This window comes from Cricetulus griseus, chromosome 10 (assembly GCF_003668045.3).
Source record: "Cricetulus griseus strain 17A/GY chromosome 10, alternate assembly CriGri-PICRH-1.0, whole genome shotgun sequence".
In the NCBI taxonomy this organism is placed as follows: domain Eukaryota; kingdom Metazoa; phylum Chordata; class Mammalia; order Rodentia; family Cricetidae; genus Cricetulus; species Cricetulus griseus.
Genome location: NC_048603.1, coordinates 16,490,408 through 16,515,180, shown reverse-complemented (window position 1 = coordinate 16,515,180; position 24,773 = coordinate 16,490,408). Strand labels below are relative to the sequence as shown.

Here is a 24,773-nt window from a genome sequence, read left to right as displayed (position 1 = left end):
TGGAACTCAGGGTTGGCTCTAGAGCCGGTCTCCAAACCTCTTAGCCCTACTGCCTGTGTTCTGTGAGGTGAGTGGTGCCTGCTACAAGTTACCCCTTCAGGGGCCTGGGGGCTCTTCCAGCACAAACCATGGCTCTTTGTTGTCATGTCTGTCCTGCATCTATCTAGTACTTGAGATACTCTGGAAACCTTGCTGAATCCCAGTCTTGCCAAGGTGTTAGAGAAGTGTGTGCGTCTTTACCCATTGTTGTTAAGAATGGCTCAGTGGTTTGCTTTTTCTCTCTTAAATTAGAGACAAAGTTAGCAAGAGTGGGAGAGGGCCAGTGTCTCTGTTGAATTGCGCACAAGAGTGTGGCAGTGCTTAATTAAGTAGTGTCTTTGAAAAGCGTGGCAGTGTGTCCGTATATGTGAAGTCTCTAATTAGAGGGTTTAGTCTGGTGGTAATTGCTGTCTTAAGGACAGTTGCATGGCGTCTTCACGCTGCTCTTTGTGAAATAGTTACTCTCACACCCAGAAAACAAAGGGGGTAGAGCTGACAGACCGTGTTACAACTGTGCTATCACCGGGCTACAATGCAGTGACTGTTAGGACTCTCTCACCACAGGTATTAGGCCTGGCTCACCATTTTTCTGCTGAGGCAAAGTTCTTGTTTTCCAGGGGGAAGAGGATGCAGAGGAGACACCCCATCACTGGTGGACTGACACTTCCAAGAGCTCTGATGGAGTTTTCCTTCATCAAAGACAAGAAGCAGTGTTTCAGTTGTTGGGAGGTAGAGAGACTATCTAGTTGTGCTGGGGAGAGTAGCTTGCAGTTGGCCCCTAATGAGTAGTCTCGCTTTTTCATCAAGCCTTTTATTTGTTGTGCTATAACTGGAGAAGCAAGAAAGAGGCCCAGAGTCCAAGATCAAAGCATTGTGCTCATGTTTATGAAATAAAAAGGTCGTTTGCATTCTGAATAACTAGCATTCTGAAGTTATAAGTGGCCAAGCAGGTACTCACTTAACATCTGTAGTTACTGTCCCTTGTATGCATATAGCTGATGTTTGTTCATGTAATATGACAATTTTTATGTCCTTTAAATTTTATTTTGCAAGAAACTTTTTAATTTATTTCCCGAGTGTATTAGTGGGGAAAAGGTGATATGTATTTTAAAATAATTATCCCGAGAAAATAGTTTCACTGGAAAAATCTGAAAGATTTCAAAATACAAAACAGGATTGCATTAGTATGTATTGTGACTTTTTTTACTTAAAACATTTTTATTACATTTATTTACTTACTTGTGTGTATGCAGGTCATTGTTTTTTCACTCAGGAAGTAGACTTAGATCTTCAGACTTGGCAGCAAGTGCCTTTACTCACTGAACCGTTTCGCCTGCCCCGTGGGAGCCTTTCTGCAAGCTTGCTTTTTAATGCATTCCTTCCGTTTCTGTTTTGTTGAAGGGATATCGTCACCAGCGGAAATCCCTGCAGGTTCTATTCTGGGATTGACAGTTAGGGATCCGAGAGTCAATTTGCCTCCACAGCGGTCCAGAGCTTTGCCACATCTGGAAAGATACCAAGGTAAAGTGCTTGCCGTGCTCCTTGTTGGGCTGTCAGGTCCCATGAGGGATCTGGTCTCCGCTGCTGGTGCAGCAGCTGTGCCTGGGTGTTATGTCAGAGGACGAGGTGTGGGAGTGTCCTTTAGGGAGGTGCAAACCACACAGCTAACTGTTCTCTACTGTGTGTCTCTTTATTCTCCCAAATGCCTGGAGCTTCAGAATCTTAACTGTGAGGAAGGGACGTGCACCCGCAGCTGGTCTTGTGCTCTTTGGAAGCCTCTGTCTGACCATACAGATGATCCAGGTTCGAATCCTGGCAAGGCCATCCCAGGTGCTGAAGTATCAGACCACGTGGTTCTGACAGGGGCCCGAGAGAGCTACCTAGCCGGGAAGGTGGGACTTGCTGCAATTTCTGTGATGTCACCTTGGATTCACTGTCATTGAAAACACCATTAACTAGGAGAGTAATATGAGCTGGCTTGTGAACTTTGGGAGAAGAGCATTTAAGTGTGTGTCATAACAACTTCACAATTTTGTCTTTAACCTCTCTGCATGTAGTTAGCTAGCTTACTAGGGACCAATAAGTGGCCCTGTCAGAGCTCCACATAACAGGTGGCTGAGAGGATTTGAAGACACCCAGGTAAGTTAGTCACTGTGGAGCCTCAGACTTTGTTGGTTAATGTGTACGGTCTAGTGAAACTGGAAGGAGGCGTGGAGTGTCTCCTGAGGGTTACTTGCCGAGCTGTAATCACCTCAAAGCCACGGGTGAACTCTACACCCCTCTGGCTGCCTCATATTGGCTTTTGGGTGGGCGGTTCTAACATCCTTTATAACAGGTTTAACGTGAATCTCGGGTAAAGGGAGATTAAGTCTGTGGTGAAAAATGATTTAGCTTCCACTGTAAAATCCACCGTGTGTTAGACATTGTTGTGGATTTCGTTACAGCATGTTTTTGTTGCTTTTGTTCTTTGAGACAGGGTCTACCTGGATGCCCCTGGCTGGCCTGGAACCCCCTACGTAGAGCAGGTTGGCCTTGAACTCACGGAGCTCCGTCTACCTCTGCCTCCTGAGTGCTGAGATCATTAGAACCCGTTTTAAGTACTGTGATTCCTTTGAGGATATATTTTAGTTGATGTTGAGCTACATAAAGAAAAGTGTCCTTTTTTGGGCTGGGGATGCAGCTCAGTAGAATGGTTGCCTGGCATGTGAGTGGCCCTAGTTCAGTCTCTAGTTGTTTTGAGATAAGGACCTTCTTATGTAGCTATGACTGGCCTGGAACTTACCTAACCCAGGCTGGACTTGAACAGTGTCAGTAAACACTTTTTCTCGTGAAGTAGTTGGATTAGTCTTACAACAGTGTTTTTAATATCTCATCTAGGCGGGTACGTCAAAAAGGAGGGTAGAGCCGGGCGTTGGTGGCGCACGCCTTTAATCCCAGCACTCAGGAGGCACAGGATCTCTGTGAGTTCGAGACCAGCCTGGTCTACAAGAGCTAGTTCCAGGACAACAGCCTCCAAAGCCACAGAGAAACCATGTCTCTAAAAACCAAAAAAAAAAAAAGAAGGGTAGAGGTACACTTTAGTGGGTTGGGTCAATTAAGTCTGTAGAAGCAGCTCAGTCCCTTGACCTAGTCCAGTCTGTATCTGAAGTTGTTCCCTGCCTGTTTTGACTGGAACCAACAGCAATAGCAAAACTCAGTTTAAACACTGCTAACCTGGAGATTTGTGTTTGCCTGCTTGGGGTAACGAGCTCCTTTTCTTGGATAAACTGGATCTTAGGCATTTTAAAGGAAAAGATTCCTAGGACCCTGACTGTGTTCTCATGCTTTGGAGAGGTTTGACTCTTAAGAGTTAATATTGTACTTACCTGGCAGGAGAGAGGTACCATGATCATGAAGGTGGTTTTTCCCAGGGCGAGGCTTATCCTTATTGCACTCCGGATGTGCAGACCCCTGCGATCCCCCCAAATTCGGGAAACTCAGCTGCATGATTTGTGGTGGTGGGAGGGACTGCACTCACGCTCTCCCCTGGGGGGGGGGGAGAAAGTTAATTATTAATGTGTTTTTATAACACCTTTCAACTTCATTAACAGGGCAGTTTACTGTTGTAAGTAAGTGGTCTCTGAGGTGAGTTTTTAAAGTACTGATCTGAGGCTGGAGGTGTAGCTCGGGGAGAGAGCTCTTGCCTAACTTCACAGGGCCCTGAGTTCAATCCCAGCACTGGGAAAGTAGAACGAAACCCTCAAACCACGTTTGTGCAGTCTCTAGCAGTGGCTGATGTGCTCTGATAGACTATTTGAACTGGTCCTTGCCAGAGAAGAGCTTGCTTTACCCTTGCTTGGCCTTAGAAGCAGAAAGTGTGGCTCGGTGGCAGTGAATGTGCTAAGTGTGCGTGTTGTAAGTGTGTACTCACTGCGGCTTGCCTGCACTCACTGGCTAGCGGCAAACAAACCAAAACAGAAGGGAAGAAAGAAAATAGTGAGCTGCACTGTGTGTGTAGGCTCATTTAGAGATTTGTGTTGAAATACTCTTAGGCTGTATGACCTTGGCATCCCAGGGCAGCCGTGGACTTCAGGAGCTCACTCTGTACAACTGTGTTTTCTGCTTCTGGGAAGGAAAAACTAGGCTTTGTTTCAGCAGAAGCTATCCTGTCCCTAACGCTGAGTTGAAGGCTTCAGCGTCCTTGCCCTGATAACCCTTATGTTTTCACAGTGCCTGTGGTTTTGCCTTTTCCAGATGTCATGTGATTGGCTCTCTCCCTTAGTGAAGTGTGCACCTAAAGATTCCTCTCTCCCGTCTTCCTGTGACTTTGTGGTGACTCATTCCTTCTAGTCCCTCAGCAGAATATTTGAAGTTGAACTGGTGCTTTCCTGTGCCTTTGTTTCCTGAGAGTTCTCTCTTGTGTCTACAACTCAGTTTGAATCATACCTCAGTTCTGCCCATCCGGATCTGTGGTGAGCTCCACAGGGCAGCAATCTGGGTCGTCCAGGACTGCTGGGGATAGGCTACTGGCTGTGTGGCCATCCCTGGCACTCAGCACTGAACCTCAGACCTCGCTGCTCTGTCTCCAGGGGAAGAGCAGTTTATAGATGCTCTGCAGCTTTCTTTCTGTCCGGCCATTACCTAGTCACTTGCAACTTATTTTTTTCCCTAGCCAGCAGACCCACACAGGTATGTGATTTTGAGTGACAATGCTCCCTCCCCCTGTTTTTTTTTTTTTTTTTAATTCTTCAGTGTAACAAAAATAAGATTTGAAGGACTTCTTTTCTGTCATGTTTAAGTGACTGGGTGTGGAAGTGTTAAGTGTGCATCACTGGAAACCCTCCTTTCTGGTATTCTAAGCACAGCGTGGCTTGCTCAAGAAACAGTACGGTTCACAAGCACTGCTCACTTTAAAGGAATGACGAAGTGTGTTTTACAGACAGGATCGAACAGCTCAGTAAAAGTTAGTTACAAGAGACCCTAAGTGAAGGGTAACAGAAGGTGTCTTCTAGAAATTTCATTGTCTTAAATTCAAGGGGCAACCTACAGTTATTAGTATTATAGTTGTGTCTGCACAAAAGTAATTATCAAAGAAAAGTGTTGTTATTTCATTGACTAGGAAACCAGTTGTCAGAATAACTTAGTCTTTTGTCTTCTAGTTCAGCAAATGCCTATGAAATAGTTTCCCTTCACCACAGTCTTCCAGCATTAGAGGTTGATGGGGTGAAAGTGTGGTTTGAAGGCTGTTTCTTTTCCCTCTTAGATGATGAGCAAGTCAGACAGCTGCTCCAGGAGGGTGTGCCCTTGGAGTGTACGCATAGCTTTATCTGGAACCAGGAAATCTGTAGCAGTGTCACAGAGAATAAAATCCCGGATCAGGTAACTAATGTGCCAGGAACTACGGGTAAGCTCACAAATGACAGGGGAGTCACCGTTGTAGAGACCTTGCAGAATGATTTCATTCTGTAAGTTTCACCCTGCCCCCTGACAGGGTTTTTCTGTGTAACAGCCCTGGCTGACCTGGCACTCTCTCTGTAGACCAGGGTAGCCTCAAACTTACAGAGATCCACCTGCCTCTGCCTCCCGAGTGCTGGGATTAAAGGTGTGCGCCACCAACGCCTGGCTGTTATTTATATACTCTTTACTGTGATACTTTGAATTGTTTGTTTTAAAGAATAATTTCTAGAAAAAAAAAAGACCTTTTCCTGAAGTGAAGAACCGTGTGGCTTAAATATATCCTATTTGGTCTTAATTCCCTTAAGTATTCTGTCTTTAAGTTCATACTGATTGTGTTCCCACCAGAGCCAGGCATCATGTTAGATACCCATAGGTGACTTGGGCATTAGGAAGTCTAAGATTCCTTGGGACTTTGAGGCTGGCTTGCTGTGTGAAGGAGCTGATGTTTGAACTTACTCTCTGATGGGAGCTAGGCTTCTTGGGGGCAGGCATGTTAGGAAGTAAGAACAACATGAATATGTAAGTTAACTTTGAGTCTTCTGGTGTACCCCAGCCCAGACAGCAAGTTTAAGATACTTTGGCATTTTCCTACCAATGCCTGCATATAGAGGAAAATCTTTATAGAAAGGATATTTTTACTTATTCTGGCTCAAGTTTGCTTATTCAGAGCCTTTTATTTTCCCTCTCTTTTTTCCTTTAGGTTTATTTTTGAGACAGGGTTTCTTTATAGCTTTGGAACTTGCTCTGTAGACCAGGCTGGCCTCGAACTCACAAAGATCCTCTTGTCTTCTGAGTGCTGGGTTTAAAAGCATGCACCACCACTGTTTGGCTTGCTTTCCCTTTTAAAAGAACATTTAACTTTTAAATTTGCTCCTGTGGTGATCTAGAAAGATCATCTGTAAGGTCTAGTAAGATTTAGAAGACAGTGGCTGTTTGTATTGACCTGTTTTCTTCCCCTTTAGGATTTAAACCGGATGAGAAGTGAATTGCTGGTGCCAGGGTCACAGCTTGTTTTAGGGCCTCGTGAATCCAAGATACCTATCCTTTTGATCCAGCAGCCAGGAAAAGTGACTGGCAAAGATCGCCTGGGCTGGGGAAGTGGCTGGGACGTCCTGCTTCCCAAGGGTTGGGGCATGGCTTTTTGGATCCCATTCGTAAGTTGCCTTTTGATCTCAGCTACTGCTTGCAATATTTAAAACACGGTGATCAGCATCTTAACTGTATAGCTGCTCTGAGATATTCACAAGCTTGTTTTATGTGTTGATCCTACCCTTGTCCTACATACCCATGCCCACCTGAGTTCAAGGCCAGCCTGGAATTATAGAGTGACTTCCAGGACAGTCAGGGCAGTTACACAGAGAAAGCTTGTCCCCAAAAACAACTTGAATCAGTTTGTGAGCTCAGCTTTTACAGAACTATAGAGCGTACTGTTGTGGTTTGCTAACTATGAGCATATACTGCTCCTGTTTCTTAACCGTAGCTAAGAGGCATGCCAGTGTCAGGCTGCTAGGTTCACACAGGTAGTTAATTTTTGACAGTTACGCCTAACGCAAGGAGCAGTCTGTTAATCATTTAGGAAGGGTTTTTCTTTTTCTTGGCATGTTTGTCATTTTCTTCAGCCTGAGAGTTGGACTTGAAGGTCTCAGCGGGCTAGGAAGCACTCTGTCAGTTAGCTTCATTCCCAGACAACAATCAGGCGTTATTTCATTCACATAGAAAAGAAAAGGTCCTCTCACCTACCGAGTGGCTGTGCACCCTTTGCCGGCCATTCCCCCATGTCCCTCACACCAGTGTCATCTCTCCTAAAGTAACACTGTTATGATTTCAGCATTTGTCATGCCTTTACCAAATGCTTTTATCTCTGTAAAGTACGTTTTTTACTCTGTCTTATTGTAAATATGCTTCTGCAACCTGTTGTATTCACTGGGTATTGCGGTTGTTTTCCCGTGTTGGTTGACGTTCCGCTCACATTCATTTAAACTGCTGTGTGGTGCTTGGCTGTAGGAGTATCCTAACATGGGTTTACCAGTTACCATCTGATGGGTTTTTAGGTTATTTCTCATTTCCCCTACACAGACAGTTAAACAATTTTCTCGCTTCAAGTTAGTAAACTGACAGGGCCTCTTGACATTTCTCCTAGATCTTCCGAGGTGCAAGAGTTGGGGGTTTAAAAGAGGCTACGGTGCATTCTCAGTATAGAAGGTCACCTAACATCCCCGGCGATTTCCCAGACTGCCTTGCTGGGGTTCGCTTTGCTGAAGACCAAGCTAAGGATCTTCTGGAAAAGTATAAAAGGTAAGGAAGGAGCTGCCCTTCTAGTCCGTCTCCGGGGACAGAAGCGACTGCTTGAATTGCCTAATGGCTTAGGGATCGCGCAGTAACCCTGTGCATAGTGCAAGCTTCCTCTTGAGTTCTGTCTTATCAAGAGGTGGATAAGAAGATAATGCTTTGGCCAGGAGTTCCTCTTTTGGCCTTTGAGTCCCGTCTGGTACAGCCCTTCTTGTGCTTACTTTCTGATTTGAATGATGGACAGCTGAACTGCAGACATGCATGTCAGATACTTGCTAATAGACCTGGCCTCCACCTCCGCTCTTGTGGAAATTGTGTTTTAAATAGTAACTGATTTGTAAGAGCTAATGAAAACATGGAGGTAGGTAAAACACTTTAAACCGGTACAGTGCCATCCGAACAGACATGCACTGTTTTTTTTTTTGGGGGGGGGTCAGTTTCGAGACAGGGTTTCTCTGTGTAGCTTTAGAGGCTTTCCTGGAACTCGTTCTGGAGACCAGGCTGGCCTCGAACTCACAGAGATCCACCTGCCTCTGCCTCCCTCCCGAGTGCTGGGATTAAAGGCGTTCGCCACCAACGCCTGGCGACATGCACTGTTTTTAATACTTTAGTATTTATCCTTACTGCCCTTTTCTTATCTTTCATTGGAAATGAGTGAATGAGAGCCATAGGAATCTGTGTTCCATCAAATTGTTGGCTTCTGGAAGCACAGAAACTGTCTCGTGTGTGGTGCTTGTGGATCTAGCCATGTTTTTGTCTGAATCACTCATTCATTCAACATGTTTATTTCAAGCCTACTATTGGACCCAGTACCACTCTAGACACCATGACTCTCGAAGGCACCGACAGGTAGACTTAAGTCTGTCCCTGACTTTACACTCTATTCTCTTTTTGAATAACCAATGGTATCTTTTTGATAATTTCATACATTGTGTTAGCCCCCTCCCTATTCCTACTGACCTTCTCCTTCCCAAGTCCTCCTCCTGTTTTCCTGTCCTGTTTTTTTGACTCACTGAACTTAATTAGTGATGTCTGTATGAGCCTGGGTATGGGCCATTTACCGGAGCATGGGCAACTTAACAACGGCTACACCGCTGAAGAGAATGACTTCCCTTTCTTGGGCAACTATTAACTGCCAGTAGCTCCTCGGAGAGCCTGGAGAGCCCTCCCCATATCCCTGCCGGACTTTTGACAAGCTTGATCTTTGCAGGCCCCGGGTAGACAGCCTGTGTGTCCCATGACTGCTGTGGCTATGCCGTGTCCAGAAGACAGTACTGCATAGCACTCACCCCTTCCCTCAGTTCGGTGTCTTTCTGCACCGCCGTTCCCTGGTCCTTGGAGGGGATGATGTATGTGCCCTGTTGATGGCCAATCCAGAAACAGTTCCTTACTCTCTGTACTTTGTCAAGTTGTTCGACGGCGTGTGCATTGCCTCCCACTGCAAAGAGCAGCTCCTCGGATCGTGGCTGAGATTATAGCTAGTCTGTAGGAATAAACATAAATATTGAGAAGGCAGTTGGACAACAGGTCCATTTAGCAAGGCAGTCAAATATCAGATATTCATATTACACCTCATAGCGGCTGCACAGTGACAGGGAGGTGGAGAACCACTGACTGAGCAGAACACCAGTAGCCTGAGTCTTCCCAAGGGCCTGTGGTTTACCGTGAAGCTTCTCCCTTACCTTCTGAACTGGCCCTGCCACCCTGCATCCTGTCAGGTTCCTGTGTGTCCTTCGGGGTGCACTGTCCGTACACATCGTCTTTCCTTTTGCTCACTTTTAGTTTAGTTGTTAGCTCAGAAGTGAGGGAGAAGCCTTGTAAATAAACCTCCAGGGATAGCAGTGCCCAACCCCAGGGGCACCATGTATGTGGAGCGCTCAGGATAGGCATTGCAATACTGCGTTTGGTTTTCAGAGGCCACACGCATTTGTAGATGTGTTATCTATTAAAATTTAACAACAAAAACAAAAAGACCCCCAAAGATCTGGGAGCGGTGGTGGACACCTTAAACCCAGCACAGGGGAGGCAGAGTTTGGAGCCACCCTGGTCTACAATAGTGAGTTCTAGGCAGGTCAGGACTACACAGAGAGCCCTTGTCTCCAAAAAACACGTGCACACGCACACACACACACAGCAGCAACATAACAAAAAAGACCAAAGAAAACAGAAGGACCTGGGTGGTGGTGGTACACGCCTTTAATCCCAGCACTTGGGAGGCAGATGAGTCTCTGTGAGTTCGAGACCAGTCTGGTCTACAGAGTGAGTACCAGGACAGCTAGGGCTGCACAGGAAATCCTGTTTCCAAAAAAAAAAAAAAAAAAAAAAACACAAAAAAAGGAGCTTCCCAAGCAGGATTGTGTGTGTGTTGTTGTTTGGAGGTATGTTATAATGGCTGTTTTAATTCTCTACTCTTCAACTGTTTAAAATTGATTTCTGTTATTTTCTTTAGACGCCCTCCTGCCAAAAGGCCCAACTATGTTAAGCTTGGCACACTGGCACCGTTCTGCTGTCCCTGGGAGCAGCTGACTGGGGATTGGGAGTCCAGGGTTCGGGCCTCAATGCCTGGTGCCCAGGACGACCCAAGACGACTCGAAGTGCCTGGTGTCCCCGGAGAGACCTGTCAGCCATCTAACGAGGCAGGCATATCTGAAAACCAACCCACAAAGCCAGAAGTCACAGGCTGTGAGGCACAGACAGGGACTGAAGTAGTCCTGGGGCAGGGTGCCAGTGAGAACCACGCTGCTGCCACCGGTAGCCAGCTCTGTGTTCTTAGGTAAGTGTCCACGCCGCTGCCACCTGCATTGTTTTCTGTATTGAACATCCCCGGAGTTACCGTTGTTCCTGTCTGCTCCCTTTCTAAAAAGGGAGCTGTCTCTTTGAAATGGGAAACAGTTCAGTATTTGAGACATGGTACTAACTGATGAGACGATTGAAAGTATTGCCCTAAGGGGGCTGGGGAGATAGCTGAGAGGTTAAGAGCACCGGCTGCTGTTCCAGAGGACCTGAGTTCAATTCCCAGCACCCATATGGTGTCTCACCTCCATCTGTAATGAGATCTGGCGCCCTCCTCTGGCCTGCAAGTATAATGCAGACAGAACACTGATAGCACAGTAAATAAATCCTTAAAAAGAAAAAAAAAAAACAAATATTGTCCTAAACCAAGTGACGCTGGTTGGTGACAAGCCTCTGTTCTGAGTTAGCCCCTCCAGTGGATCTGGGGTGGGCCATCAGCCATTTGTTGCATCCTGGTGATGCTGTGGCTTCCGTGTGCAGTGAGCACTGCCCCCAGGCTGCTGCGGCTCAGTTCCGCTTTTCGGCATTCTATAAAGTGCTCCCTTTCACATCATTTATCTTAAGAATTTTACACCCTTCTTTCTCCTCATCCTCTCGCTTTGGCTATAACCCTGAGGTTTATCCTATTTTCCTATAAACTGTTTTTTTTTTATTTCTAAAATCTTTATTTTTTTTTTTTTTCAGTTTGGTACCTTTTTTTTTCTTCCCAGAATGGCAGTCACATGAAAAGAACGTTAGCTATAAATATTAGTTGTATGCTTTAAAATGGTTTTTAATTATAATTTTGTCTGTCTCTTACGTCCTGTAGGAATAGGAAATTACTGAGGCAGCTTTCTGCTTGGTGTGGGCCGGGTTCTGAGGCCAGGCGGGCTCCCTGCAGAGGCCAGCAAGAAGAATTGACCAGAAAGGCCTGCTTGTCCATTCTGGACGAATTCCCCAGAGCCCTGGTGTGGGTCAGCCTGTCCCTGCTCAGGAAGGGCAGCCCGGAGCCTCAAACCATGATCTGTGTCCCATCCGAGGAGGACCTGCTCCAGCTCAGTCAGGATCAGGGTTATCATGGACCCCGGGAATCTAAACACAGCGACCCATTTAAGAGCCTGATACTGAAACAGAAAGAAAAGAAGAAAATGGAGAAGCGGAGGAACCGAGAGCTCACAGCCCCCGAGGGCCTGGCAGCAGGGGCTCCTACAGCTGGACAAAAAGCTCTGACCAAGGGGCTGTGGTCAGGGCCCCTCCCAGGACTGACCTCACACTGCTCCCGACTCCTCCTGGGCTTTGTCACGCAGGGGGACTTCTCTATGTCTGTTGGCTGTGGAGAAGCCCTAGGGTTTGTTAGTGTGACCGGCTTGCTGGAAATGCTGTCCAGCCAGTCGGCAGCCACGAGAGGACTGGTGCTGCTGCGACCTCCTGCCTCTCTGCAGTATCGGTTTGCAAGACTTGCCATCGAGGTGTGAATTCGGGGTCACAGCTTGGTTGGACATAGATGATAGCTATTTTTTGCCAAGTCCCATATAGTGTGCTGGTTGTCTTTGCCGTCTGTTTTAAGACTACAGTGTGAAACTGCTTAGAAACAAGAATTAAAATTATATAATGCTGTGGATGGTGATCTCTTTACCTTATCCTGATAATCTGAGTGTCTCCATCTTTTCCTGTCCTGGGAGTATGTCTACTTGTTTAACATGTTAGTTGAACATTAAATACCATGGTTCTTTCTCTTGATATCATTAAACCCACATGATCTAACTACATTTTATGACTAGCATGTACAATAGCATTTATAATTAAAACACCTCTCTACAGGGCCCATCCGTGACTTCCAAAAGCCCCAAAAGAAGCTCCTAGCAGGATCAATGATACTAGCAGCAATTCTACTAAAATTAGGGGGTTACGGAATGATGCGAGTATCTGTTATCTGAGACCCTATAACAAAAACTAAAGCCCATCCATTTATTCTACTCTCACTATGAGGTATAATTATAACTAGTTCAATCTGCCTACGACAAACAGACCTAAAATCATTAAGGGCTTACTCCTCTGTAAGTCCTGTAAGCACTAGTTATCTCAGCTATCATAACTCAAGCCCCATGAGGAATAATTGCACATGGCCTGACATCATCACTATTATTCTGCCTAGCCAATACTAATTATGAACGAATTCACAGCTGAACTATGATCATAGCTTGGGGCCTTCAAATAGTATTTCTTCTACTAGCCGTATTATTTCTAGGCAGTCTAGCTCTCCCTCAACTAATCTGATCAGAGAACTACTAATTACAATCTCACTATTCTCCTGATCAAATACTTGTATTATTCTTATAGGTATCACAGTCTCCAACCCTCTCACACGCAAGAATTAACATAAAATTACATATCACACCCCTAAATCTACTAACAATTAACCCTAAACTAATTATAGGCCTAACACTGTGTGGATATAGTTTACAAAAAAAAGAAGGCAGGAGGTGATGCTCCTTAATACCAAAAGTATGCAAGAGCTGCTAGCTCAAGCTCCCATGTATAATACGGCTTCCTTTCTTTTATAGGATAGTTGTAATCCATTGGTCTTAGGAGCCAAAAACTTGGTGCAACTCCAAATAATTGTTCTAATCTTCCTATTAACCCTACCAATTAACTCTTACTAGCACCTAAAAAATCCCCCATTTCCTTCTACGTTACTTCAAGTATTCATTTATCCTAAGCCTTATTCCCCTAGGCATACTTTTTTACTCTAATACTGAATTTCAACACAAATTATCTATCTTAAATTTGATTATTTTTTCTGTATTCTTACTGGTAGCCCTTTTTGTTACTTGGCCTATTACAGAGTTCTCATGATATATACACTCTGACCCTAATCTAAATCGATTCATCAAATATCTACTTATATTTCCTATAATTATTCTTACTTCAGCTAATAATATGTTTCAATTATCTATCGGCTGGGAAGGGGTATCCTTTCTTATAACTGGTTGATGATACGGCCGATCAGATGCTCACACAGCAGCCTTACAAGCCATTTCATGTAACTGCATTGGTGTCGTTAGGTTTATTGTTACAATAGCCTGATTATGCCTCAACATTAATTCATGAGAATTGCAACAGATTTTCATACTAATAATCAAAACATTGTTCCTCTCCTAGGACTTAAAATCGCAGCAACAGGAAAATCAGCACAATTTGGCCTCTACCCATGACTACCCTCAGCCATAGAAGGCCCTACCCCAGTTTCAGTCCTCCTCTCAAGTACAATAGTGGTTCCAGGAATCTTCCTACCAATTTGATTCCACGGTTTACAGCAATCTGTGCCCTGACTCAAAATGACATTAAAAAAAAAAAAAATGTAGCTTTCTCCACATTCAGTTAACGAGGACTAATAATAGTCACACCGGGAATTAACCAACCCTACCTGGCCTTCCTACATATCTGTACTCATGCATTCTTCAAAGCCATATTATTCATATGCCATGGATCAGTTATTCACAGCCTAAATGGTGAACAAGATACTCGAAAGACAGAAGCATGGTCAAAGCTCCTACCATTCACATTGTCACGCCTTAGTATTGGGGGCTTAGCCCTCACCGGAATAACCTTTCTTTCTGGCTTTTACTCAGAAGACCAAGTCATCGAAACCGCACATATGCGCTATACCAACGCCAGAGCCCTTCTAATTACAGTACTAGCCACCTCACTTACAGCCGCTTACAGTTTACCAATCATCTATTTTGCCTTAACTAAACCTCGTTTACCCTCACTAATTATTTTAAATGAAAATGACCCGAAACATAAATCCAATTAAACGACTAGCCCTAGGAAGTGTCTTTGCAGGCTTTATAATCTCACGTAATATCCCTATCACCTTCACCCAAGTAATAACCATGCCATGGTATCTGAAAACTACAGCAGTCTGAGTAACTCATGGAAGCTTTACTATTGCCTTGAACTGAGTAACTTATAATCTAAACCCTCACCAACTCATTCATTCTCTACATCATTAGGGTACTTTACATTAACTATCCATTGACTAATTCCTATAAAATCTCCAACAGTAATCTTTAACACAGTCCTAAACACCCTTGATCTTACATGATTTGAAAAAGCCATCCCCAAAATTATTTCTACCATAAACTCTCTAACTTACCAAAACCATTAGTAACCAGAAAGGCTTAAACTTTACTTCTTATCCTTTTTAATTACATTAATATCAATCCCAATTCTCCTAATTAATTTCCCTGGGTAATCTCAATAATGATAAAAAATTCCTATAAACGGAGCTCAACCAGAGACTACCATTAATCATGCTGAACAACTATATAATGCTGCTATCCCAGCTCCTCCAATTAAACCTAATTCATCTCCACCATAAATAACTCAATCACCTATGCTATTACATTCTAATACCATTTCTCCTCTCTCATATTTAGTTACAAATGTCATTCCCAATTGTATAAATATGCTTATTACCAAAATTCCAAAAACCAATCAACTCGACACCTAGGTTTCAGAGTACTCCACTAACATAGCAGTTGTATACCCCAAAACAACCATTATCCCCCAATAAATTAAAAATACTATTAACCCTAAAAAGGACCCCCCAAATCCCAACACCTCTAAACAATCCACAGACCCACTAATAATTAGACACATATCCCCATAAATAGGTGAAGGCTTTAGTGTGGTACCTAAGCAACCTACTGCAATTAATGAGCTTAAAATGTAAATATAAGCTGGTAGTGGTGGCGCACGCCTTTAATCCCAGCACTTGGGAGGCAGAGGCAGGAGGATCTCTGTGAGTTTAAGACCAGCCTGGTCTACAAGAGCGAGTTCCAGGACAGCCTCCAAAGCCACAGAGAAACCCTGTCTTGACCCCGCCCCTAACAAAAAATGTAAACATATTCTGTCATAACTTCTACATAGATTATACCATGACTAATGACATGAAAAATCATCATGGTAATTCAACTATGGAAACATTAATGACAAACACTTGTTAGAAACACCCACTAATAAAAATTATTAATCACTCATTCATTGGTTTACCAGCCCCAACTAATATTTCATCTTGATGAAACTTTGGATCCCTAATTGGCCTTTTTATACATCAGATACCATTACGGCATTTTCATCAGTCACACACATCTGCCGCGATGTAAATTATGGTTGATTAATCCGTTACTTACACGATAGTGGAGCTTCAATCCTCCATGCAGGTTCGAGGGATTTACTATGGCTCATATGCTGTAGTAGAAACTAGAATTATCTTTCTATTTACAGTAACAGCGACAGCATTTGTAGGATACGTACTTCCATGAGGTCAAATATCATTCTGAGGACCCACAGTTATTACTAATCTATCGGCTATCCCTTACATTGGCACGGCCTTAGTAGAATGACTCCCAGGAGGATTTTCAGTAGATAAAGCCACCCTAACGCCTTCTTTGCAATTCACTTTATTCTATCATTTATTATTACCGCTCTAATTGTAGTCCACCTTTTATTTCTTCACACAACAGGCTCTAACAACCCATCAGGCCTAAATTCAGACCCTTTCGCCCATACTATACAATTAAAGATCTCCTTGGAGTCTTTCTTCTCTTAACTGCTCTAATAATTTTAGCATTGCTTTTCCCAGATATTCTGGAGACCCCAGAGGGGGTCTCCAGAATTACACTCCTGCAAATCCACTTAATATTAAACACATTAAACAAAATGATATTTCCTATTTGCTTATGCTATCCTACAATCTATTCCCAATAAACTAGGTGTACTAGCCCCAATCCTATTTTAATCCTAGCCATCCTACCTCTCTTCCACACATCAAAACACGGTGCCACAATCTTCCGTCCATTTACCCAAACAACATACTGAGCCCCAGTAGCTGATCAACTCCTACTAACTTGAATCGGAGGACAACCTGTAGAATATCCATTTATTATTAACTGGCCAACTAGCCTCAATCACCTACTTCGCTGTTGTTATTTTTATACCAACCGTAAGTATAATTGAAGACACCATCCTAAAATTTACGGAAATGTCCTGATAGTATAAAAATTACTCTAGTCTTGTAAATCAAAAATGAAGAAATTATCTTCTCAGGACACCAAGAAAGGAAGGTCTAACCCCCACCATCAGCACCCAAAGCTGATATTCTAATTAAATTACTTCTTGTACATAAATTTATTTAGTCTATAATATATATATATATATCATTTATTATATTACCTAACCCTAGCATATAAGTATGTAATATATAATTAATGAACCAACACATAAGATGATATAGTACATCATGGCTATTAGACTTACAATAAATTAATGTTTCTTAGTCATACTTATGTTATTTCACATACCCCCTCTTCGTCATAACCCTGCTTTTCCATAGGACTATCCCCTTCTACATTTGGTCGGTCTGTCTGTCTGTCTACTATCCTCCGAGAAACCAGCAACCGGATCACATCTGCCCCTCCTCTCGCTCGGGGCCCATTTTAACCTGGGAGTGGCTAATGTGAAACTTTACTAGACATCTGGTTCTTTCTTCAGGGCCACAGAATGTTTTATCATCCATACGTTCCCCTTAAATAAGACATCTCGATGCTATGGGCCTAGGCAGCCCATGCCCAACATAAATGTGGTCTTGTGCATTTGTTATTTTTTTATTTTTCTGTATGCTGTGACTCGCCATAGCTGTCAAGGCATGAAGGTCAACTTACTTGTGTAGCTGGACTTCGCTATTCAAGCGTCATTTATCCACATAGGAAATCTCCAAAGACATATCATCAATGTTTCTTAGACACACAACTATACTAGTTTTATAACGTCAAACCCCCTTTCCCCCCAACTTGGTATTTACTACTCTGACAAACCCCAAAAGCAGGGATTTCAGCCACCAAGCCTCCCCACCATTCTAGTAATTCACCAAATGTAACTTAAATTTCAGTATCTGTAGAATTTTATCGTAAAAATCTGACATTTTGCTTATACCTTTATAAGCCAAAGTTTACAAGTAGGATTTCAGTATTAATTGTTTTTACTGTTCATGTAGCTTAATAAAGCAAAATACTGAAAATGCTTAGATGGATTTTTAATCCCATAGACATAAAAGGTTTGGTCCTGGCCTTATGACTAATTGGAGGTAGAATTACACATGCAAAACTCCCTAAACCAGTGTCAAATCCCCAGATTTTTTTCTAAAACTCTAAGGAGAGGGTATCAAGCTCATACTAATAGCTAATGACACCTTGCCTAGCCACATCCCCACGGGACTCAGCAGTGATAAAAATTAAGCAATAAACGAAAGTTTGACTAAGTCATACCTCACTAAGGCTTGGTAAATTTTGTGCCAGCTGCTTCGGTCATACGATGAACCCAAACTAATTCTTTTTGGCATAAAATGTGTTTTCAAATCCAAGTCAACAGAATTAAAACCCAACTAATATGTGAAAATTCAGTCGGACTTAAATTCATTAACAAAAGTAATTCTAGTGCTATTAATACATGACAGCTAAGATCCAAACCAAACTATTTACCTGAGAACTACTGGCCACAGCTTAAAACTCAAAGGACTTGGCGGTACTTTATATCTATCTAGAGCAGCCTGTTCCATAACCGATAAACCCCGGTTCACCTCACCACCCCTTGCTGATTCAGCCTATATATTGCTGTCTTCAGCAAACCTTAAAAAGGAATAAAAGCAAGTAGAATATCCATAAAAACGTTAGGTCAAGGTGTAGCCTATGGGTGGGAAGCAATGGGCTACATTTTCTTACTAAGATCATAAACACTAATTTTTATGAAATCTAAAGGGCAAAGGAGGATTTAGTAGTAAATTAAGAATAGAGAGCTTGATTGAATAGAGCAATGAGGTACACACACACACACACACACACACACACACACACACACACACCGCCCGTCACCCTCCTCAAATTAGACAAAGGTTATTTTATACATAATATCAACCAACAACTCTATGAGAGGAGATAAGTCATGACAAGCTAAGCATACTGGAAAGTGTGCTTGGATTAATCACAGCTTAGACTGTATAAAGCGTCTGATCTACACCCAGAAGACTCCACAACCAACAGATGCTATGAACTAACTCTAGCCCTACACCCTAAAAGTTAAACTATTTAAATATATAAATTAAAACATTTAAACCAAAAGAAGTATTGGTGAAAGAAACTTTTCTAAGGAGCTATGGAGAAAGTACCGCAAGGGAAAGATGGAAGACATGCTAGAAGTACAAAAAAGCAAAGATTATAGACCTTGTATCTTTTGCATAATGAACCAGCAAACCTCTAACTAAGAGAACTTTAGCTAGAAACCCCTGAAACCAAATGAGCTACCTAAAAGGAATTTTATGAATAAACCCGTCTATGCAGTAAAATAGTGGGAAGACTTCTAGGTAGAGGCCCAACGAGCTTGGTTATAGCTGGTTACCCAACAAAGAATTTCAGCTCAACTTTAAGTTTACCATAAGAAATCACAATTTAAGTGTAAACTTAAAATATAGCCTAAAGAGGTCTTTAGGAATGGAAATAACCTCAAATAGTGAGTAAACCATAAAAATAAACCATAGTTGGCTTAAAAGCAGCCACCAATAAAGAAGTCGTTCAAGCTCAACACCCAGGACATTATCAATACCTAAAATCATAGTCATTTCCTAATAATTATAATTGGGTTTATCTATTTTTATATTAATGAAATACTGTTAGCATGAGTAACAAGAATTTTATTCTCCACGCACTAGCCTATAACAACCCGGATGACCATTGTTAATTAACATTCATGCAAGTATATTAACCCCCTATAAAACCTACTTTACACATAATGATACTCCAACACAGGTGTGCTTAAAGGAAAGCTGAAAATAAAAGGAACATGGCAAACAAGAGTTTACCAAAAACATCACCTCTAGCATCACAAGTATTAGAGGCAATGCCTGCCCAGTGACAGAGTTAAACGGCTGCATTATCCTGACCGTGCAAAGGTAGCATAAACACTTGTTCCTTAATTAGGGACTAGAATGAACGGCTAAAGGAGGGTTCAACTAACTGTCTCTTATTTCTAATCAGTGAAATTGACCTTTCCGTGAAGAGGCAGGGATTCAACAATAAGACTAGAAGACCTTATGGAGCTTTAATCTCTTAGTCTAATCTTTTAAATAAACTACCTATTGGCCCTAATAATATAAACTATAGATTTCGTTTGGGGTGACCTCAGAGAATAAAAAGAACCTCTGAATGATTATCGCTCAGATCCACAAGTCAAAGCGCCTAAAATCTTATTGACCCAAAACATTTTTGATTCTGGCGCCTGAGTTCCAGGACAACTTCCAAAGCAATAGAGAAATCCTGTCTTGAAAAAAACAAAACAAACCAAAAAACAAACAAACAAACAAACCCAACAAAACAAAACATTTTTGATCAACAGACCAAGTTTCCCTAGGGCTAACAGTGCAATCCTATCCAAGAGTTCATATCGACAATTAGGGTTTGCACCTGGATGCTGGATCAGGACATCCCAATCGTGCAGCAGCTATTAAAGGTTCCTTTGTTCAACGATTAAAGTCCTACATGATCTGATCTGAGTTTAGACGGGAATAACCCAGGTCGGTTTCTATCTCTTAACGATTTCTCCCAGTACGAAAGGACAAGAGAAATGGAGCCTCCTTAAGGTAAGTGCCCCAAACCAATTAAGGAAATCATCTTAATATAGCAAACTCTCTCAAAAGCACCCTAGACAAGGGCTTATTGGGGTGGCAGAGCCCGGAAATTACATGAGACTTAAAACCTTGTTCTCAGAGGTTCAAATCCTCTCCCCAATAGTGCATCTAGTCAACAAACGTCTTTATACTTCTTATTCCTATTTTAATCGCCATAGCATTCCTAATTCCAGTTGAAGGAAAAGTCCTAGGCTATATGCAACTACGAAAAGGCCCTAACATTGCAGGAGCATATGGAATTCTTCAACCATTCACCGATGCAATAGAACTGTTTATCAGAGAACCATCACGTCACTAGCCACCTCAACATTCCTATTTATCGTTGCCATACACTATCACTCACACTCGAATTCCGCCTATGAATTCCACTAAACCCCACCCACTAATTAATATAAATATAGGAAATGCAGTTATTGTAGCCTCCTCAAGTTTACTCAATTTTATGATCAGGTTGAGCATCAGACTCAAAATACTCCATAATTTGAACCCTGAGAGCAGGAGCCCAAACTGTCTTCATATGAAGTAACTATAGCAATCATTCTACTCTCAGTTTTCCTTATAAAAGGCTCATTTTCACTTCACTCTCTCATTACCACATAAGAACTATGATTACTAATAATAACATGGTCATTAGCCCTAATGTGCTTTATCTCTACCCTTGCAGAAACAAACCGAGCCCCATTTACTCTAACAGAAGGTGAATTGGAATTAGTGTCTGGTTTCAACATAGCATATGCTACTGGTCCGTTTGCACTATTTTTTTTATAGCTGAGTATATCAATATCATTTTAATAAATGCCTTATCAACTATTGTATTTTTAGGCCCACTACATGACTCACACAACCCAGAAATTTATAATACTGACTTCATAATTAAAACACTAAATTTTTAAAAATTTATTTGCTTATTTTTATTACATATACAGTGCTCTGTCTGCATGTATGCCTGCACACCAGAAGAGGGCACCAGATTTCATTACAGATGGTTGTGAGCCACCATGTGGTTGCTGGGAATTGAACTCAGGACCTCTGGAAGAGCAGTCAGTGCTCTTAACATCTGAGCCATCTCTCCAGCCCTAAAACACTAATTTTGACTTCACTATTTCTATGAATTCAAGCATCTCACTCTCGATTTCGATATGATCAGCTCATATACCTCCTATGAAAAAAACTTTTTACCCCTAACACTAGCCCTATGTATATGACATATTTCAGTCCCCATTTTTATAGCAAGCATTCCACCTTACACCTAGAAATACGTCTGATAGAAGAGTTTCTTTAATAGAGAAAACAATAGAGGTTTAAATCATCTTATTTATAGGACAATAGGAATTGAACCCGTATCTTAGAATTCAAAATTTTATGTACCACCTATATACTACAGCCTACACTATTAAGATCAGATAACTAAGCTGTCGGGCCCATACCCCGAAAATGTTGGTTTAAACTCATCCAATACTGATTAACGCCATTACCTTATTTATCATTTACTATTTTTTTTCAGGTCCAATAGTCACTATGTTCAGCACCAACTTCTTTTTTATAGAATTGGTTTAGAAATGAATCTATTAGCTATTATTCCACGTATAGCTAACAAATCTAACCTCCGATCTACAGAAGCGGCAACAAAATGTTTCATTACTCAAGCCACAGCTTCTATAATCTAATTTCCATTATTCTAAACTTCAAACAACTAGGAACAAAAATAATTCAACCCCAAACTCACAGCCTAATTACCACACTAATAGTTATCTCATTAGCAATTAGAGTAGGCTTATCACCATTTCACTCTGATTACCAGAAGTAATTCAAGGAATCCCACTAAATACAGGCAAAAACTAGCCACAATCTCAATTCTTTTTCAACTTATTAACCCAGATATACTAATTGCATCACCTCTATCTCAGTTCTTTGAAATACAACATGATGTGATGGTTAGTGGTAATTTCAAGATCTGGTCAGTTTGGAGACAAGCCTGCAGGCAGGCCTGGAGAGGGTTGACTAGGTTAGCCTCCAGGAGTGCCTGTGGGGGGTGGGGGTTATCTGGGTCAGGTTAATGGAGGTGGGAAGACCTGCCCACTGTGGGTGGCACCACGGCCCATGGTGGGATCCTGGACTGGACAAAAAGGAGAGTGTATCTGAGCCACAGCACACGGTCAGCATCCTTCTTCCCAATTGTGAATGGATTGAAGGCACCATCCTCCCCCGTTTTAGAAGCCATGACAGGCTGACATGTGCTCGCCTGACCTTGCCCCTCCGGTCCTGGTCACTAGGAGGTCAGATGCCCTCCTCCTGGCAAGGAACCAATCAGAAGTTAGCTGGTGGGGCTGTGCTTTACAGCTCTGGGTGTGCTTTAAGTACACAACAGTGACTTGCAGAGCATAGCAACCACCCTGGGAGGGCCTATGGGCCATAACAACAAGTTGACCAATCAACACAGGGCAAACCCTCCAAGTCTGGAGGCACACCGATCCTGAGATTGATGAGTACCCCTAGACACTCCCCTTATGCTGCCCTATAAGATCCCTGCCTCCTGGTTTGGAGGAGCGGTTAGCTCATTAAACAACTACAATAAAAGACTCTATGCTTTTGCATCCAAATGGGCCTCTGGGTGATTTTGGGGTTCAGAATCTGGGCACAACAGGATGCGGTCAGATACTTCAAGCTCCTGTTGCTTTGACTTCCCCAACACCGGACAAAACCCCTGACCTGTGGGCCAGATAAACCCTTTTCCTTTAGGTTGCCTTTGTCAAGGTAACAGCCTTAATAGGAAAAGAAACAGACTGTGAATGCCAGTGGGCTCTTTTCATCTTAGGGAGGGGAGACAACAGCAAAAAGAAATATCTTTTGGTGGTTTGTGAAGGGACCAGAGTCTCACCTGGCTCCCTGCTTTAGCAGCCATCACAGGCTGCAGAAAAGACCCAGCAAGAGGTAGGCCTCTGACTCAGCAATATGTGCTCAGCTTTCTGACTTTGCTGGATCTCCTAGTCACTAGGAGGTCAGATACCCTCCATGTGACAAGGAACCAATCAGAAGTTAGCTGACAGGCTCTGGATGTGCTTTAGGGTAACAGTGACAGAGCATAGCAACTGCCCTGGGAGGGCCTATGGTCCATAGCAACCAGTTGACCAATCAACACAGGTCAGGTGGCCCAAGCCTGGAAGTAAGACTGTTGTGAACCCCAGAAGTGAGACTGTTGTGTACCCCAGACACTCCCCTTGCTCCACCCCAATAAATTCCCTGCCCCACAGTCCCTCCTGGTCCTTCTCAGAGTAACCGAGTTAATACAGTTAACTCGTTAATAAAAGACTCTTTGCTTTTGCATAGGATCGGGTCTCGGTGATTTTGGGGTTCAGAATTTGGGCACGGCGGTTTGAAACAGGATCTTCCTGTGTATCCCTGGCTGACCTGGTACTTACTATGCAGCCCCAGCTAGCTTCAGCTTTGCAGCAAATTTCCTTGCCTCAGCCATGAATGGCTGTGTCTGGCAGGACTTTTCTTTTCCCAGGCCGGCCTCAAACTCTGGCCTCCCAGGTATTTTGACTTCTTGTACTGCCACACCTGGTTAACAACAGCATAATTTAAATCACGCCGACTTTCACCACCTAGATGAGAGCTACTGCTAGCTTCCTGTAGCTATCCGTTTAGATGCTGAGAGATAGAGGAAAGGGCATCTTTTAAGAAAAAAAAAAAGTAGGGTTGATAATTGGTTAAACAAAAACCCATGGTTAAAGGAGAGAACTGAGTCTCAGATGTTGTCTTTTGACTTACACACTTGCATGGGTGTGTGTGCGCATGCATGCACAGATGAACACATGAACACGAGCGTGTGCACACACACACAGTCAGTTGCAGGTGTCAGAACAGCAACCTAGTTCCAGTTCTGGGCAGTCTCCCTAGAACGAACCACAGGGTATTGTTTCATTTCTGGCTTATTGAAGCAGGAGAGCCCCAGCCTCAGCTCAGAAATCCATCTCCTGCTGGGCTAAATGAAGCATGAGTGTTTGTTAACAACTCTCTGGGTCCTGATGATAAAAGGCTCCACCTGGGGCCTAAGAGGTGGGCTCTTCAGACCCTCTGACTTTAGAGACCGGGGGAAGTAATGCTGGCTTCCTTCACGCTAAGAAACTCTCACCAGATGTGGACATCTAAGTAGGGGCTTAATGAAAACATTGGGGTACACGCAGAGTGGGGCTTGTACCTGGGGCAAAACCTAGTCCTAAAAAGAAAACCAATCAACCAACCAAAGACCAGCCTGACTCATGACTCCACTGTTCCAGAGCACCAAGGGCTTTGTTTTGATGCTCTCAGCTTTGGCTGTATTCCGAGTCACCTGGAAAACTTTGAAAGCACAGTGTCCACTTCTAAGTGTAAATGGAGTTCTCTGTGTAGCTTTGGAGGCCGTCCTGGAACTAGCTCTTGTAGACCAGGCTGGCCTTGAACTCACAGAGATCCGCCTGCCTCTGTTTCCTGAGTACTGGGATTAAAGGAGTGT

At 42.9% G+C, this 24,773-nt stretch overlaps 1 protein-coding gene and 2 non-coding genes across 4 annotated transcripts in view; all 3 read left to right on the top strand.

Moving 5' to 3' along the window:
• Positions 1-12,255, top strand: part of Pop1 (POP1 homolog, ribonuclease P/MRP subunit) — a 29,881-nt gene extending 17,626 nt beyond the window's left edge. For both annotated transcript variants that reach the window (XM_027431524.2, XM_035449619.1), the window contains exons 10-16: positions 657-768; positions 1,441-1,560; positions 5,282-5,397; positions 6,438-6,629; positions 7,616-7,770; positions 10,214-10,537; positions 11,366-12,255. In XM_027431524.2, the coding sequence (XP_027287325.1) occupies positions 657-768; positions 1,441-1,560; positions 5,282-5,397; positions 6,438-6,629; positions 7,616-7,770; positions 10,214-10,537; positions 11,366-12,011 (1,665 nt within the window). In that variant the 3' untranslated portion in view covers positions 12,012-12,255. The remainder of the gene's footprint in view (positions 1-656; positions 769-1,440; positions 1,561-5,281; positions 5,398-6,437; positions 6,630-7,615; positions 7,771-10,213; positions 10,538-11,365) is intronic.
• LOC113837441 lies at positions 3,397-3,565 on the top strand. Its single transcript, XR_003488018.1, has one exon. It is a non-coding gene; the product is annotated as a U1 spliceosomal RNA (small nuclear RNA).
• Positions 12,256-19,498: 7,243 nt separating the features above from the next.
• Mir1973 (microRNA mir-1973) lies at positions 19,499-19,558 on the top strand. Its single transcript, NR_105164.1, has one exon. It is a non-coding gene; the product is annotated as a microRNA mir-1973 (primary transcript).
• Positions 19,559-24,773: the final 5,215 nt, after the last annotated feature.